Source organism: Pteropus medius, unplaced genomic scaffold, assembly GCF_902729225.1.
Source record: "Pteropus medius unplaced genomic scaffold, Ma_sr-lr_union100, whole genome shotgun sequence".
NCBI lineage: Eukaryota > Metazoa > Chordata > Mammalia > Chiroptera > Pteropodidae > Pteropus > Pteropus medius.
The window spans coordinates 9,905,475-9,922,510 of NW_024344240.1; the positions used below are offsets into that span (position 1 = coordinate 9,905,475).

The 17,036-nt window shown below is 34.4% G+C and overlaps 1 protein-coding gene across 1 annotated transcript in view; it reads left to right on the forward strand.

Annotated features, from left to right (window-relative positions):
• The window catches only part of PXDNL (peroxidasin like), a 477,154-nt gene that overhangs the window by 176,776 nt on the left and 283,342 nt on the right, over nt 1-17,036 (forward strand). The window contains 1 exon segment of the mRNA XM_039869313.1: nt 4,669-4,740. Within this exon segment, the coding sequence (XP_039725247.1) occupies nt 4,669-4,740 (72 nt within the window).

A 17,036-nucleotide genomic window follows, 5' to 3' on the forward strand; every position in this document is an offset into this window, starting at 1 on the left:
GTCCCCTCTATACCCATTTTGATGAAAGTTTTTATCATAAATGGGTGTTGAATTTTGTCAAAGTATTACTTCTAAATTGAATTCAAATAAACAATGAATGGAGTAAAAATTGTGCTAAATAGCAATTGTTATTATGAATATTTTTATTAATATTACATGTATTATAATGCAATGAGTTATTCAGAATATATAATTCAATTTTCACTCTAATCATATAAAGAGTGAAAACACATTGCTACATTTTATGCTAAGAAAGTTTTATATAAATGACAAATTTTATATAAGTAAAATTGCTAGTGACACATCTTGGACATAATAGAAGCTATATTGGAAAATGAATTATATTTTGGGGTAAACTATTTACACAGAAAGCAACATGATTCATATTTGGTGGTCATTTGAATTCAAATTATCTACTTTTTAGTTTAATTATATGTAAAAACATATTTGCTGTCCTAAAAAAAGAAAACATCTGTTTTTCCACTGTATTTCTCCTGTATTACACAAAACACTTCACTTCTATTTATCAAATGTGTGGAGGTTTTTCCCCACATTAAGCAATCTTCTGTGACTCCAGCTTGCTGTTCTACCATTTAACTTAATTCTAACACTATCTACTTGGAGACTGTGTCAGATCCTAAAAGTTAAAGGCTCAGTTCTACAAGATTGTTCCCACCTTACTTCAGATGACAGTCACAAGTAGTAGATACTCAGGTTATCCAAACTTCCGTTTGATCCGGTTACAAATCAAAGGTTCCCACAACCCCCTCCTGAGGTTCGTCTAGTTTGCTAGAGCAGTTTACAGAATTCAGGGAAACACTTACTTATAGATAACCAGTTTATTAAAGAATACGATAAAGGATACGGATAAACAGCCAGAGAAAGAGACACTTAAGGTGAGGTCTGGTGGGGGCGTCCCGAGCCCAGAAGCTTCTGTCCCTGTTGAAGTATAGTACTCTTCTGGTATACAGATATGTTCAGCAACCTGGAAACTCTCCAAACACCACAATTTTGGGATTTTCTGGAAGCTTTCTCATGAAAGCATGATAAATTATTAACTCTATTTTCAGCCCCTCTCTCCTCTCTGGAGAATGGGAGTTGAGGCTTAAAATTCTAAGCTTCTAGTCACAGCTTGGTCTTTCTGGTGACAAGTTCTCATCCAGAAGCCCATCCAGAGTCATGTCATTAAAACAAAAAATAATACACCTAGTGCTCTTGTCACTTAGGAATTTACAAGGGTCTTAGGAGTCCTGTGACAAAGGGAGGGTCAAAGACAAATATTAGAGTAAGAGATGCTTCTAATAGTCTTATCACTTAGGAAATTACAAGGTTTCAGGAGCTCCATGCCAGGAACTGGGGTCAGAGACCAATAGATATATTTCTATTATCTCACTCCTATTCTAATAAATGCATTGTATAATGTTCCATATGCAATCTAAAATGCAGGAATTACAATTATGAATGAAGATCTTTCCCCAGAATTTTAGTTTATAGGGTATCTAGCTATAAAAGTTTATGTGGTAGCATATACTAGCCAAAAAGGACCAAGTGTTAATGTACTGATTTTGGGGCATTTGCAAATGCCTTATTGGAATTTAAGTCAACTTGGAGAAAACCTTTGGGTCTTTATGTGTACTTTGCTTCTCAGGAAGTGTCTCCCTGTGTCTGCCTTCCTAATAAGAATGGTGAATCTGTATCACACAGTCCACTGAGTAACACTTGAGATGATGGCTCTCACCAGACTGTTCTTGTGGCAGGAGAGCTTATTTTTATTGTTATTATTGTTAGTGAATAAAGATAAGGAGGATACTTTGATTAAAAAACAAACAAACACACTTAGCACTTTGACTTTCAAATCAATCCAGTGAAAATTCTCAGTTTGTAAACTGGTGATTAGTTCAAGCATCTTATTGCATTATTTTTAATTGCTCATATTACTGCTATAATGTATTTAGTTGAAAATACATTTCGAATTAGCTTAATTTTGTAAAACTGAAGATGTGAATACCCTATGATTCAGCAACCCAAATTCTAACTATTTACCCCAGAGAAACATTTCTTCATGTATACAAGGAGACATGTATACATGTGTATTGCAATACTGTTTGCAAATAGTGTTGCAAAACATTGAAAGCAATCACAATGTTGTTAGTACAGGAATATGCAAACCAGTTGTGGTCTCTCTGCATCATGGAGTACTATAGAACTGTTAGAGACAAATACCTAGAGCTTGATGTGTCAACAGGAATGATATAGAAAAGATGTAGTAGAGGAGGAAAAGAGAACTTTGAAAAACTGTATATAAAGTTTGATACTATTTTCATAAATTTAAAATTACTATGTATTTTATATTTACCTATTTTGTTTATTTTCATATTTATATGCATGTATATTTTATCTTATATTTATTCATGTATATGAATATATGAATATATATATCTGAAGAGAGGCATCCAATGCATAGTGGTTACATCTGGGGAGAGGAGACTAAGCTAAAGGTTGTTATTATTTTCACCTTTATATTTTTCTGAAATTTAAAAATTTTTTAAAGCCTCAAAGGAGGTTTATATTTGATTTCTTCTTGTACTGGAATCTCAATTTGGGAGAATTATTGGGATTTATGGTTTAATGGGAGAGAAAAAATTCTTTTTATAATTTAAAGCTTCTGTATTTAGGGAAAACCAATGTTTCTAGGGTATTTGGGTTGTTAACCGAAAAATAAAAGGCCAAAATGAAAGGAAACAAGCAATTATTTTAGACAAAAAAAATTGCAATTCTGGGAAGCATTGACTCAGGCAGAAACCCAAATAGTGTTCTGATTAGGAGGTGAAGGCAAAGGATATTTATGAGAAGGGAAAGGGGAATAATTACATAAATAGGTGAAGGAATTTCTATTAGCGTTAATAAGCCAATGAAGAAATTGTTATACGTGCGAATAAGCTAAATTATTCTTTAGCTATACTTAGTGATGCTAATTATAATTTTCCTTTAGGTAGTCAAAATGTCTGCTTCCCTGTTATCTTTGCAAACAGTATTTTTGGACACAATATTGCTTTGGCCCGATACAACAGTTATTGTGCCCAGTCCAAACATTCCAAGGTTTGAGAAGTAAGATCTGCTTAGCAGTTCCTCTGGGATGGTGGCTCTGACTCAGTTTGGAAATGGCTTCATTAGTATTCTTTTGAGAGTCTATATAACTTTATGTCTTGTATGTTTATAAGGTGCATCTCATGTAACTAATAAAATTTCATTTAAAATTATAGTCTAAACACATCAAATAACAATGCACGATATTAAATTAAGCAATGCATTCCATCTTACAAAAAAGTAGAATTACAATGAGTTATTTTATTTTTGAAAATAACAGTTTTTATGAAATTGTACATATTTTCCCAAAGTCAATTCAAGAGAAATATAAAATAATATATAGGAATATAGGATTTTAAGGTAATATTATAAAAATTTATGAGTCAAATAATTTTTAATTTGAGAAATTGAAGAGAAGTAGAGATAGTTTTGTTTTGAGTTATTTGTTTTGTTTTGCTTTTTTCCCCCCTGACACCCTAATGCCCTATAGAATTTTTCCGATATGATTCTCCAGGAGTTTCACATTTCCAAACAAATTATTTCACTTTTCTTCTATGCTCCCTGCATTAGTGATAGAAACTCAGCTCACATAGTTTATCAAAATGACAATTTATTGCCCAAGGTATCTGAAATGTCAAAGAGTAAATTTGGCATAGCTGGATCCAGGGTTTTATTTCTTTCCCCACATTTTGACCTTATTTGTCTCTGCTTGGCTTTATTCTCAGGCTGATTCTTTTTAGTCTGGGCAAGATGGACACTAGTATTTCTAGATGTTAATTTTTCCGTAAGTTCTGAATCTCAAATAAAAAGCATAACTATTTTATTTAGCAGCCATATCAAAGCTCATGAAGGACCCCAACTGGCTTTGCCTGAGTTATATGTTCCCCATGAAAGAAACAGTGTGTCTTGGGATATGGTGCTTTCAGTTAGCTGTCCTTAGTCACCCTTTTGGGGGATAATGAGGCACATGATCGATGTCTTCACCAAAGTCACATGAATAGATCAAGTTGTTCTCCTACTGATAGAGGGCTCTAGGCAGAATAATACTTATGTTGGCTATCTGTGCATAGCATTTTATCTGTTCCTATGTTATACCACTGATGCTTTATATCCTAGTACTATAATAATTTGCTTGTGACTTACAACTGAACTATGCCTGCTCAGTAGCAGGGGTCATACCTATCCTCATATCCCTATTACTTACCATGATATGTGGCATGAAGTTGTCACTTAATAATTTATATGCTGAATAAAGTAATATATTAATCGATGAAAGAATATGTTGGTTGTGGAGAAACATCCCTCTCAAACTAATTATTTTGTTGACTTGCTTTTATTTTTCCTTAAAAGGTTATTATATTCTTGGACTATAAAGAAAAATTAACTGATTAATAACTTTGTCTACAGTTAAGCAACAGTATTATATTGAGCTGATAACTGACACCTGATATATCAATATTATTTTCCAAACTAAATGTACTCAAGTAACATACTGCCATATATAGAATTTGTTTTAATATTATACCAGTCTGGTACTGGAATCAACATATTATAATCTTTCTTCCTTTTTTATGTTCTCAGAGACTTGAGGTTTAACAGAATAAGAGAAATTCCTGGGAGTATCTGCAAGAAACTCAAGAATTTGAACACTCTGTGAGTACTTATTGCTTGCTTATCTGTGTGATTTCAAAATTTATGAGCTAATCATATTGCACTTTAAAAGAAGTCACTTTGAGGGTAAAGAACAGCTAGTTCTGGAATGAAACCTTGCTTGAGGTCTCACAACCAGGAAAATTTCTATTTCTTTCCACTGCCTATATTTTTGCTATCTGCTGAATTTGAGAGATTTTCTTACTTATCTGATGCCATTTACATTATATTTGTTTAGAAAAGCTTCTTGAGATGAAGAAACAGAGAAGAAGTAGTTAAATAACTTGTCTATGGGTCCCATAGCTAGGATAATAGAAATGGAATTAAAACTCATGACTCCAAAGCTCATATTTTCTGCAGTATGCTGTTGGATTTCCTTATTAGTGACAGTATGAAAACCCTAAAATCATGTATTTAGAGAAAAATTGCAACTTTATGGCTAACCTCTGATAAGAATTTTAATATTTAAATTTTAATATTTAAATATTTATTCACTCTATAGATATTTATTATTTGTTGTGTTCTTATCAGTTTGCTGGCTTTGGATCCAGACCAAAATTCCCATGATCCTGCTATGATATAGCTGAGTCTGACCTTGTGGGATGATCAGTAAAAATAACCCAACAGTAAAACATACGTAATAAAAATGCAGTAACCGTTAAAATGAAAAAGAGTAGAATCTATGAGAGGATGACAGGAGCCTCAGAAGTATTAACAGTGCTTAATATTTAAAATAATTTTATACTGCATTTATATTAATACACAGAGTGAAAGTACTGAAAGTTAAGAATATTCATCATTGTTAGAACCATGTGGGTACATTCATCTTCTTGTCAAAATGTTTTCATAACTGGGTTAGTAATAGTATCAATTTAGCTGAACTTCTCACCATGTTATAGCCAAGCTAGTCCTTCTAACTTTAGAGATGAGATCATAACTTTACACCTGTACTTTTCCCATCTGGTTTCTTTACAATTACTAATGCCTGAATGCACATTATCTCTGGTTGGGATGATGTAAGAGCATAAGAAAGTAAGGACCGCAGGTTTATTCCTTGCTTAACAATAAAGCAATGGTTCTCAAACTGTAATGTTTAAAAAAGCTTCCTGTAGAGCTTGTGGACATGAAAATGTCTAGCCTCTTCCCAGAGATTCTGATTTTAACACTTATCAGGGGGCTCGCAAAATTTGCTTTTTAATGAGTTTCCTGGGGGTCTGATACTTGGGAAACACCATCATAGAAGCTTCCACTACTGCCTACTGAGATTTATAGGTGATAACTAACCAAATATCTTATTAATTTATCAAATTGTTAATATTGCCAAATGTTATCAAATCTCTTCATTAGAGGAGTATAACAAAATGATAATCTCTGTTGAAGTTTGTCCACGTTTTGGAGTATAGTACACAATAATTATTAATGAATAACCTACCTCTTCGTTTGGTAGAAAACATACTTATTATTAGTTTCTAAATATCTTTATTACAAAATCATATAAAATTATAATCATTTATAGTGTTAATTATAGGGCTCATTATATACTAGTGACTACATATTCTAGCTTCATTCTTTGCTACTACACTGTATGATAAATGTTATTATTTTCATTTTACAGATGGTGAAACTGAAGCTCATAAATGTAATGTAGTTTACTCACATTTATATAACTAGAAAGGGGCAGAGTCAGGATTCACACACAGTTTGATTTGTTAACCATTGTGCTGTATGGTTTCTCATGATAGCTATCAGGAAGGCTAGTTCATCATAACAGATGATGAATGTCAGCACTGAGATGATTGAGAAGGAAAGTTTTTGGTGGTGAGACTCCCAGTTGGAAGAATGCACAAGGGGTCAATATGAAAATAAAATGGCAGGCACCCACTTTATTGTGGGGAGCATGCTTCTATTGCAGGGAGTGCAGTTCTATTGCGGGGAGTGCGCTTCTGCTCCGGCTCTTCATGGGCTCCACACATATCAGAATACAATAGTGGCATTCAGCCACACGTACATGATACAATAAGCTGAATTATGTTTACATATTTTCAGTGCAGGCACCCTACTACACTAATGTAACATTCTAAATCTGAGGTCCTATTCCTAGCCGTGAGCTTGGATCACAGCCAGATCTGAGACCAACCAGGCCTGGGACCCACAATGGATCACTTAAATGGCAACTTGTGTAAGAGAGAAGGAAATGAGGTAGGAAATGGGATGATGAAAGACTCCTGGGATTGGAGAGAACTTGTGTAAGTGAGGTGAAGACCCAAGGACTTAATAGGTTCAGAGGACCCATCAAATTTACACTTATACTGAAAGTATGTTCATGAAAGAAAGTGAAAAGTAAAACTTTTAGTTCATTATTAAGTTCCTAGTTATGTTTTTTTTTTTAAACTACCAAACTACCAAATTTTGTAAGAAGATCTCAATATTTAAAGAATTCCTCAATTTTGATATAATTACAGGGTCTGCGTTACTGTGTTTTATACAATGTGATGAGAACTCTTTACTACGTTTCATTTTATGAAAGCTCTTTATCATGTTGATGAATCACCCAGTCATTATTTCATTTATTTTCATTCAAAGATCTGACAAAGTGCTATCTTTAATTTTAAGACTTTAAAAGACTGATGTTTAATGGTTTGCCAAAGTTGTTATTCTATAAGTAGCTATACTTTAGCTAAGGTATCTGATTTGTTTTTAAAGTTATTGATGTAGCAAAGGAGCAAAATTTCCAGCAGTAAATAAATATTAGCTCAATTTTACAATTAAAGATATGTGAGAAAATTTAAACCAAGGCATTAATTTCTAGGGTAGTGGAAATGTGAAGATTATTGTTAATAGTTAATAGTGATCTTATTGCTAACAATTGGCTTTCTACCAACTATTAGCAATAAGATCACTTTGCGACTGCTTTAATTTGTACCTTCTTTACTTTGTAACTTACTTTTAGGACGAAAAGATAGCCACAAGGGGATTTATGCTGACCTAGCTGGTAGCATATAAACCATCTGTGTGAAAAAAAAATTACAAAGATCTTGATGAAATACAAAAAAACTACTCTATAAAAGTATCAGCTGGCAATCAAGCAGCCAGGAATTAAAAAGCTAAAATCTAGGATTCTGGGAAAACATGGTAGAGTGAGAGATGTCCTCAGATCTCTCCCCCTGAAACAACAATAAGCTGAACATCTAAAACTGAACAAAAAATACCCAAACTGCACACCAGCACGTCTGAGCATGGGATCTGTCAATAAAAGCTACCACAGGTCAGAAACTTGGGTGTTGGGTGGTGGACTGGGGCAAATAAAGAAGCTGCCTCTCACAGCTGCCAGAGCTATATGCAGGAGGAGGGAGGGGGTGAAGATGCAGCGACTTTCCTGATCGGGGGAAGTGCCGGGACTTTTCTATGAAGCCAGCAGCAGGGCTCAGTCATCAAGGCAGAAAGCAGAAAAGTGAGACGAGACAGCAGAGAAACAACAGTTGATTTTTACCAGCCCAGTTGCAAAACTGAGGCTGAGCTGCAGCCCCTAACCCCTAACCCAGAGGCCCCTCCCCCATACCCTCCGAGACCATCACCATGAAGTCCCAGGGGAATCAGAGCAAAAACTGGGGAGACTGAAGCTACTTCTCTCAGACTCTGGAGCTCCTTGAAGGAGGAGGGGAAAAGGAGAAGGTGCAGCAACTTCCCTGAACTGATCTGCCTGAAAGTGCCGGGACTTATCTACGCAGCTGGCAGCAGGGCTCAGTCATCAGGGCAGAAAGCAGAGAAGCGGGACGAGACAACAGAAAAACAGCTGATTTCTACCTGCCCCAGTTGCAAAACCGAGGCTGAGATGCAGCCGCCAATCCCCGACCCAGAGGGCTCCTCCCCGCATACCCTCCAAGACCGATCACCATGGAGCCCCAAGGAAATCAGAGCAAACACTACCAAAACTGTTGCTAACACTGACAGGGTCTGAAACTGAGAATAGCGAGTATGATTAAAATCTACAAGAAAATAAAAGATGTTAGGCTTTATATAAAGCAAGGAACCAAGAAGCTTTGACTTCACCTACTTGAAACCAAAAGAAAAGCACCTTCTTTACAGCAGGCTAAAGAGAGACCTTTATATAATAAATCTTCTTTCTGGAAAAACAACAGAATACACTTCCATTAATGCCCAGGCAGAGACGTAGACCATTATACATTATGAACAACCAAGGTGGCAAGGCACCTCAGAAGGAAAGAGAAAAATCTCTAGAAAATGAGCTTACAGACATAGAAATATGCAACTTAAGTGACAGAGAGTTCAGGATGATACTTCTGAAGAAACTCAGTGAGTTCCGAAACGTGTCATAGCAACACTTTCAGAAATTGAAAAAACATCTAGATGAGCAGAGCAAGGAGATTGAAACACTCAAAAAGAACCAAATAGAACTACTAGAAATAAAAAATACACTGCAAGAGTTGAAAATTGAAATAGCAAGCTCGGAAAACAGAGTTGACCGAATGAAGGAAAAGATCAGTGATATCGAAGACAGAAATCTAGAAATAAATCAAAAGCAAGAAAAGAAAAACTGAAGGATGAAAAATAATGAAAGAGAAATATAAGAACTAGCTGATACCACGAGGAGAGGAAACATAAAAATAATGGGCATTACCTGAGGCGAGGAAAAGGAGCAGGGACTAGAAAGCATTTTCAGACAAATAGTTGATAAGAATTTCCCAAATCTAAGAAATGAGCTGCAACTTGGAATTCAAGAAGTCAACAGACCACTTAAGTATCTCAACCCAAAAATGCCTTCACCAAGACACATTGTATTAAAATTATCAAAAATCAATGACAAAGACAGAATTCTCAGGGAAGCCAGGCAGAAAAAAATGGTAATGTATAAGGGGAAACCCATTAGATTATCATCGGACTTCTCAGAGCAGACCTTACAAGCCAGAAAGGAATGGAATCAAATATTTAAACTATTAAGTGAAAGGAACTGCCAGCCTAGAATAATGTATCCAGCTAAGCTCCCCTTTAGATATGAAGGAGAAATTAAGACATTTTCAGACATACAAAAATTAAAGGAATTCTCCACATGAGGCCTGCACTACAGGAAATTCTGAAAGGGGTCAGCTCACCTAAAACAAAATAACAACAACAACAACAAAAACATCAGTAGGAGCAAAGTGACTATCAAGCAAATAGAAGCAAAGGAGTGCAACCCTTACTAAGAATAGGGCATTATAAGCTTAAATAATAAGAAGAGAATTGGTATAGCAAGATAGTAATGAGTATTCAGCATACATAGAAACAAATTGAGATAACAATTACTGAAAAGGGGAGAATTCAAAGATCCAAATTCACAAAGGGGAATGGAGATAAGGCACACACAGAAGAAAATGATGGCTGTTTATATATATATATATATATATATAACTATGTTTTTCATATTTGTAATGGTAACCACACACCATAGAGTCAGAACTGAAGTATATAACATAAAACAAAAAGGATCAGAAGGAAAACCCACAAAAGCCAACCAAAAAAAACAAAAACAAAAACATAAACACAAGGACAGGAGAGCAATGGAAACACCGAGCTACCAGAAAGCAAAAGATAAAATGGCTATAAGAAGACCTCATATTTTAATAACTACTCAAAATGTAAATGGACTGGATTCACCAATATAAAGGTACAGAGTTGCAGAATCGATCAAAAACCAAAACCCAACCATATGCTGCCTCTAGCAGACACATCTCATCTCCAAAGACAAATAGACTCAAAGTGAAAGGATGGAAAATGATATTTCAAGCAAATGGCATTCAGAGAAAAGCGGAAGTAGTAGTGCTAATATCGGACGAAATAGACTTCAAAATATAAAAAGTAGAGAGAGATACTAAGAGACTGCATAATGATAGAGGGAATCATGCATCAAGAAGACATAACACCTATTAATATCTATGCTCAATCAGGGAGCCCCGAAATATGTAAAGCAACAGATGAAAACACTCTCGTAGCAGGAGACCTAAATACCCCACTGTAGGATATAGACAGATCATCCGAACAGAAAATCAATAAGGAAATAACATTCTTAAATGACACATTAGACCAGCTGGACATAATTGACATTTACAGAGCCTTCCATCCCAAAATGGCTGCTTATACATTCTTCTCTAGTGCACACTGAACATTCTCAAGAATTGACCACATACTGGGACACAGAAATAGCCTCAACAAATATAAGAAGGCTGAAATCATACCAACCATATTCTCTGATCATAATACTTTGAAACTAGAGATCAACTGCAAAACAAATCAGGAAAAAACACAAATACATGGAGCTTAAACAACATGGTACTGAAGAATAACTGGGTCAGAGAAGAAATAAAAAGAGAGATCAAGAGATACATAGAAACAAATATAATGATAGTACAACATATCAAAACTTTTGGGACACGGCAAAAGTGGTCATAAGAGGAAAGTTCATATCGTTACAGGCCTATCTCCAAAAAGAAGAATTAGCCCAAATAAACAACCTAATGCTTCATTTTTAAAACCTAGAAAAGGAAGAACAAATGAAGCCTAAGTCAACAGAAGAAAAGATATCATCAAAATTAGAGCAGAAATAAATGAAATTGAAAACAAACAAACAAACAAAAAACAATAGAAAAAATAAATGGAACAAAGAGCTGGTTCTTTAAGAAGGTTAATAAAATTGACAAACCTTTGGCTAGACTCATTAAAGAAAAAGAGAAAGGACACAAATAAACAAAATCAAGGGTGAAAGAGGGGAAATTACGACTGATATCACAGAAATACAAAGGATCATGCAAGAGTACTATGAAAACATAGATAACACCAAATTTAATAACCTAGAAGAAATAAACTATTACTTAGAAAAATACAACCTTCCTAGACTAAATCAAGAAGATCTGGAAAATCTAAATAGACAGATCAACCATATGGAAATTGAAACAATATCAAAAACCTATCAAAAAGTAAAAGTCTAGGACTAGTTGGCTTCATCAGTGAATTCTACCAAATATTCAAAGAAGATTTAATATAAATTCTCCTCAAACTCTTCCAAATAATCGAAGAGGAGGCAATACTTTTCAATTTATTTTATGAGGACAATATTACTTTGATACCAAAACTTGGTAAGGATAATACACAAAAATAAAACTACAAACCAATATCTCTAATGAACATAGATGCTAAAATCCTATATAAGACACTAGCGCACCGAATACAACAACATATTAAAAAGATTATACGCCATGATCTAGTGGGCTTCATCCCAGGGGCACAGGGATGGTTCAACATATGCAAATCAATTAATGTGATACACCACATAAACAAATTAAAAAAATAACAATCACATGATCATATTAATAGATGCAGAAAAAGCCTTCTACAAATTACATCATCCATTTATGATTGAAACACTTCACAAAATTGGAATAGAAAGAAAATAACTTAATATAATAAAGGCCGTCTATAACAAACCCTCAGCCAACATTTCACTTAATGGTGAAAAACTAAAAACCTTCCTTCTAAGATCAAGAACAAGGCGAAGCTGTTCATTATTGCCACTGCTATTCAATATAACATTGGAAGTCCTAGCGAGTGCAATCAGGCAAGAGAAAGGTTAAAAGGCATCCAAATAGGAAATGAAGAAGTCAAACTGTTACTATTTGTGGGTGACATGATTCTCTATATAGAAATCCTAAAGACTCCACAAGAACACTAGTAGAAACAATAAGCAAATAGAGTAAAGTTTCTAGATACAAAATCAATGTTTAAATATTCATAGTGTTCCTATATGCTAATAATGAAGTGTCAGAAAAAGAAGTGGAAAAAATAATTCCTTTTGCAATTGCAACTAAACGAATAAAATACGTAGCAATAAATTTAACGAAACATGCCACAAAACATGCGAAAGACCTATATAATGAAAGCTATAAGACCCTCTTAAGAGAAATCGAAGAAGAAACAAAGAAATGGAAAGATACTCCGTGTTCTTGGATTGGAAGAATCAACATAGTTCAAATGACCATATTACTTAAAGTATTATATAGATTTATTGCAATCTCCATCAAAATCTCATCGGCAATTTTTAAAGAAATAGAACAAAAAATTATCAGATTTATATAGAAGCACAAAAGATCCCGAATTGCCAAAGCCATCCTGAGAAAAAAGAATGAGGCTGGAGGCATCACTGTGCCTGAATTTAAATTATACTACAAAGTGACAGTAATCAAAACAGCATGGCATTAGCAGCAAAACAGACACATGGACCAGTGGAACAGAATCTAGAGTCCAGAAGTAAACTCATATTGATACTGGCAAATAATTTTTGACAAAAATGCCAAACACGTACAGTAGAGAAAGAAAAGCCTCTTCAATAAATGCTGCTGGGAAAAGTGGAAAGCTACCTGAAAAGGAATGAAATTATACTGTTGTCTATCACCACACAGCAAAATTAACTCAAAATGGATTAAGGACCTGAATGTAAGACCTGAAACAATAAAATGCATAGAAAGAAACATAGGAAATAAACTAAAAGATCTTGGACTTAAAGAGGATTTTGTGAATTTGTCCTCAAAGGCAAGGGAAGTAAAAGCTAAAATAAATGAATGGGACTACATCAAACTAAAAAGCTTCTGGTCAGCAAAAGAAATCGTCAACAAGGTAAAGAGATGACCGTCTCAGTGGGAAAATATATTTGTAAGCAACGCCTCCGATAAGGGCCTAGTATGCAAAATATACAAAGAACTCATACAACTTAATAACAACAACAACAAAAAAAAACCCAAACGATCCAATCAAAAAATGGGCAGAGAATCTGAACAGACAGTTCTCTCTAGAGGACATACAAATGGCCTACAAACATATGAAAAGATGCTCAACATCGCTAGCTATTAGGGGAATGCAAATCAAAACCATAATGAGATACCATGTCACACCTATTAGAATAGCTATAATCAACAGGACAAGTAATAACAAATGTTGGAGAGGATGTGGAGAAAAAAAAGCCCTCATACACTGTTGGTGGGACTACAAATTGATACAGCCACTATGGAAAACAATATGAATATTCCTCAAAAAACTAAGAATGGATCTACCATATGAGCCAGGAATCTCACTTCTGGGTATTTACCCCAGAGACTTGGAAACCCATATCTGAAAAGATATTTGCACACCGATGTTCATAGCAGCATTATTCATAGTGGCCAGGACATGGAAGAAACCAAAGTGTCCTATGATAGATGATTGGCTAAAGAAGCTGTGGCACATATATACAATGGAATATTACTCAGCCATAAGAAGACATGAAATACTGCCATTTGCGACAACCTGGATGGACCTCGAGATAATCATGCTAAGTGAAATAAGTCGGATTGAAAAAGTTGAAAATCACATGATATCACTTATATGTGGGATATAAACCTAAAAGCAGCAAATTAACAGGACAAATAGAGACTCAGGGACATGGACAATGGATTAGTGATTATCAGAGGATAGGGGGTAGAGGAGGAGGGGAGAGGTAGACAGAGTAAAGGGTTTCAAATATAGGGGATGGAGGGGGAGGGTGAAGTGGGTAAAGGGGATCAAATATATAGTAACTGAAGGAAAGTGGACTTTGGGTGGTAATCACACAATAGAATATATAGTTGTCAAATTATAATGTATACCTGAAAATTATATAATTGTATTAACCAATGTTTCCCTAATAAACTTGATAAAAAAAAAAGAAGTTAAAATCCAGGAAGGAAAGGAAACTCACTGAGCTGATTCAAACGTTCTGTGCAACTTTTCCTTCTCTGGCCATTTGCTAATTCAATATGCAGAGCATGGCAGCCGAAGAGAAGGCGATGGCCTAGATTTCATGGCAGTCTCACTGGGCTGGGAGGACAAAGACTAGAGTTTAAGACCACAAAGACAACAAGCACGAAAAGGCCAAGATACCTGAGAAAAAACAGCTGCAGAATAGTGAGGTGAAGAGTTTGCCGGCCATTTCAATGGAGGCACTTGCCAGTTTAGAACCTATGCACATGGTGAGAAACTGTTCAAAAACCCATGCAAAAAGCAGCTGTTAAGACTCAAAGAGCTAATCAGAGATTTTGGTAGTTTTGAGATACCAGAAAAACAAAATAAAAGTTTAAGGCCCATCACAGAAAAACAGGTCCTGATAAATACTCCTGGTTTTAATTTTGTGCCTCTGGAGAGCTGTGCTCTAAGATAAAAAGACCATGGTAGACTGAGCCAAGGTGAACTGCTGTATTCTGTATGCCTCAGAAAAAACACATTATGGAAAATATAAAATGATCCAAACACTTTTTCATTTACAATATCTGGTATCTGATAAAAAACAGCCAAGCAGGCCAGGCAACGGAGAGCAAAAACAGACAACTAAAAGAGCCACAGTTGTTTAATATTTTGGAGTTACAAAATATGGACTTTAAATAACTAGAATTAATATAGTTAAGGTAGTATATGAAACAATACCAATTTTTACCAGAGAAGAGGAAATTATTATATGTTTTTCTTAGAAATGAAAAAAATTGTGAAATGTAGGGATTGAATAGATTAGTTCAGTAATAGAGTAGAATACAACAGACAAGAGAATTTGAGTACTGTAAAATATGTCATTTAAAAATTACCCAGGTAGTAGCACATTGGGAAAAAAGATGGAAAATATGAGAAGGAGAATAAAAGACAGAGACGACAGAGAAAATGGGTCAGGAGCAATAAAGAGATTTTAAATACATGTATTTTCTCAAGACAAAAGACACCAAGCAGCATATTCAAGAAATTTCTATGAAACATATAGACTAATAAAAAGAAAACTATGCTCACTTTCCTGTTTTTGCATGTATCTGTCCAGTTTTTCCAACTTCATTTGTGGAATAAACTGTCTTTACCTCAGTGTATATTCTTGCTTTCTTTGTCATATATTAAATTGCCTATTCACAATAGTCAAGATATCGAAGCAAAGTAAGTGCCTATCAATAGATAATTGAGTAAAGAAGTTATGGTATGTATATACAATGGAATATTACTCAGCTATTAAAAAAATGAAATCTTACCATTTGCAACAACATGGATGGACCTAGAAGGTATTATGCTGGGTGAAATAAATCAGTCAGAGAAAGATAAATGCCATATGGATATTTGTGGATTTATTTCTGGGCTCTCTATTCTGTTTCTTTGATCTATGCATCTGTTTTTATGCCAGTACCATGCTGTTTTGATTACTATAACCTTGTAGTATAGTGTGATATCAGGTAGTATGGTACCTCTAACTTTGTTCTTTCTCAAGATTGCCATGATTATTCGGGATCGTTTATGGTTCTATATAAATTTTTAGATTATTTGTTCTAGTTCTCTGAAAAAATGCCATTGGTATTTTGATAGGGATTGCACTGAAACTATAGATTGCTTTGGGTTGTATGGCCATTTTAACTATGTTGGATTTTCATACCCATGAGCATGGTATATATATGCTTCCATTTATTTGTTTCTTCTTCAATTTCTTTTTCAATGACTTATAATTTTCCAAGAATAGGTCTTTTATCTACTTGATTAGTTTGATTCCTAGGTATTTTATTGTTTTTATGCAATTGTAGATGAGATTGTTTTCTTAATTTCTCTTTCTGATAGTTCATCATCAGGTGTATGAAAATGCAACTGACTTCTCAATATTAATTTTGTATCCTGCTACTTTACTGAATTCATTTACCAGTTTTTTTTGTGGAATTTTTAGGGTTCCCTATATATAGTATCATGTCATCTGCAAAAAATGACAGTTTTACTTCTTCATTTCCAAATTGGATGCCTTTTAATTCTCTTTCTTTTCTGACTAGAAGTAGCTAAGACTTCCAATACTATGTTGAATAGAAATGGTAAAAGTGAGAATCCTTGTCTTGTTCCTGATCTTAGGGAAAATGCTTTTAACCTTTCCTCATTGAGTATAATATTAGCTGTAGGTTTGCCATATATGACCTTATTATGTTGACGTATGTTCTCTCTATTCCCACTTTGCTGAGCGTTTGTATCATAAATGCATGCTGGATTTTGTTGAAAGCTTTTTCTGCATCTATTGGTATGATCATAGGATTTTTATCTTTCAATTTGTTAATATGGTGTATCGCATTAATTAATTTATGGATATTGTACTAATCTTGCATCCCAGGAATAAATCAAACTTGATCATATGTGTAATATTTTTAATGTATTGCTGAATTCAGTTTGATAATATTTTGTTGAGAATTTTTACATCAATGTTCATAAGAAATATTGGCCTACAGTTTTCTTTTTTTTTT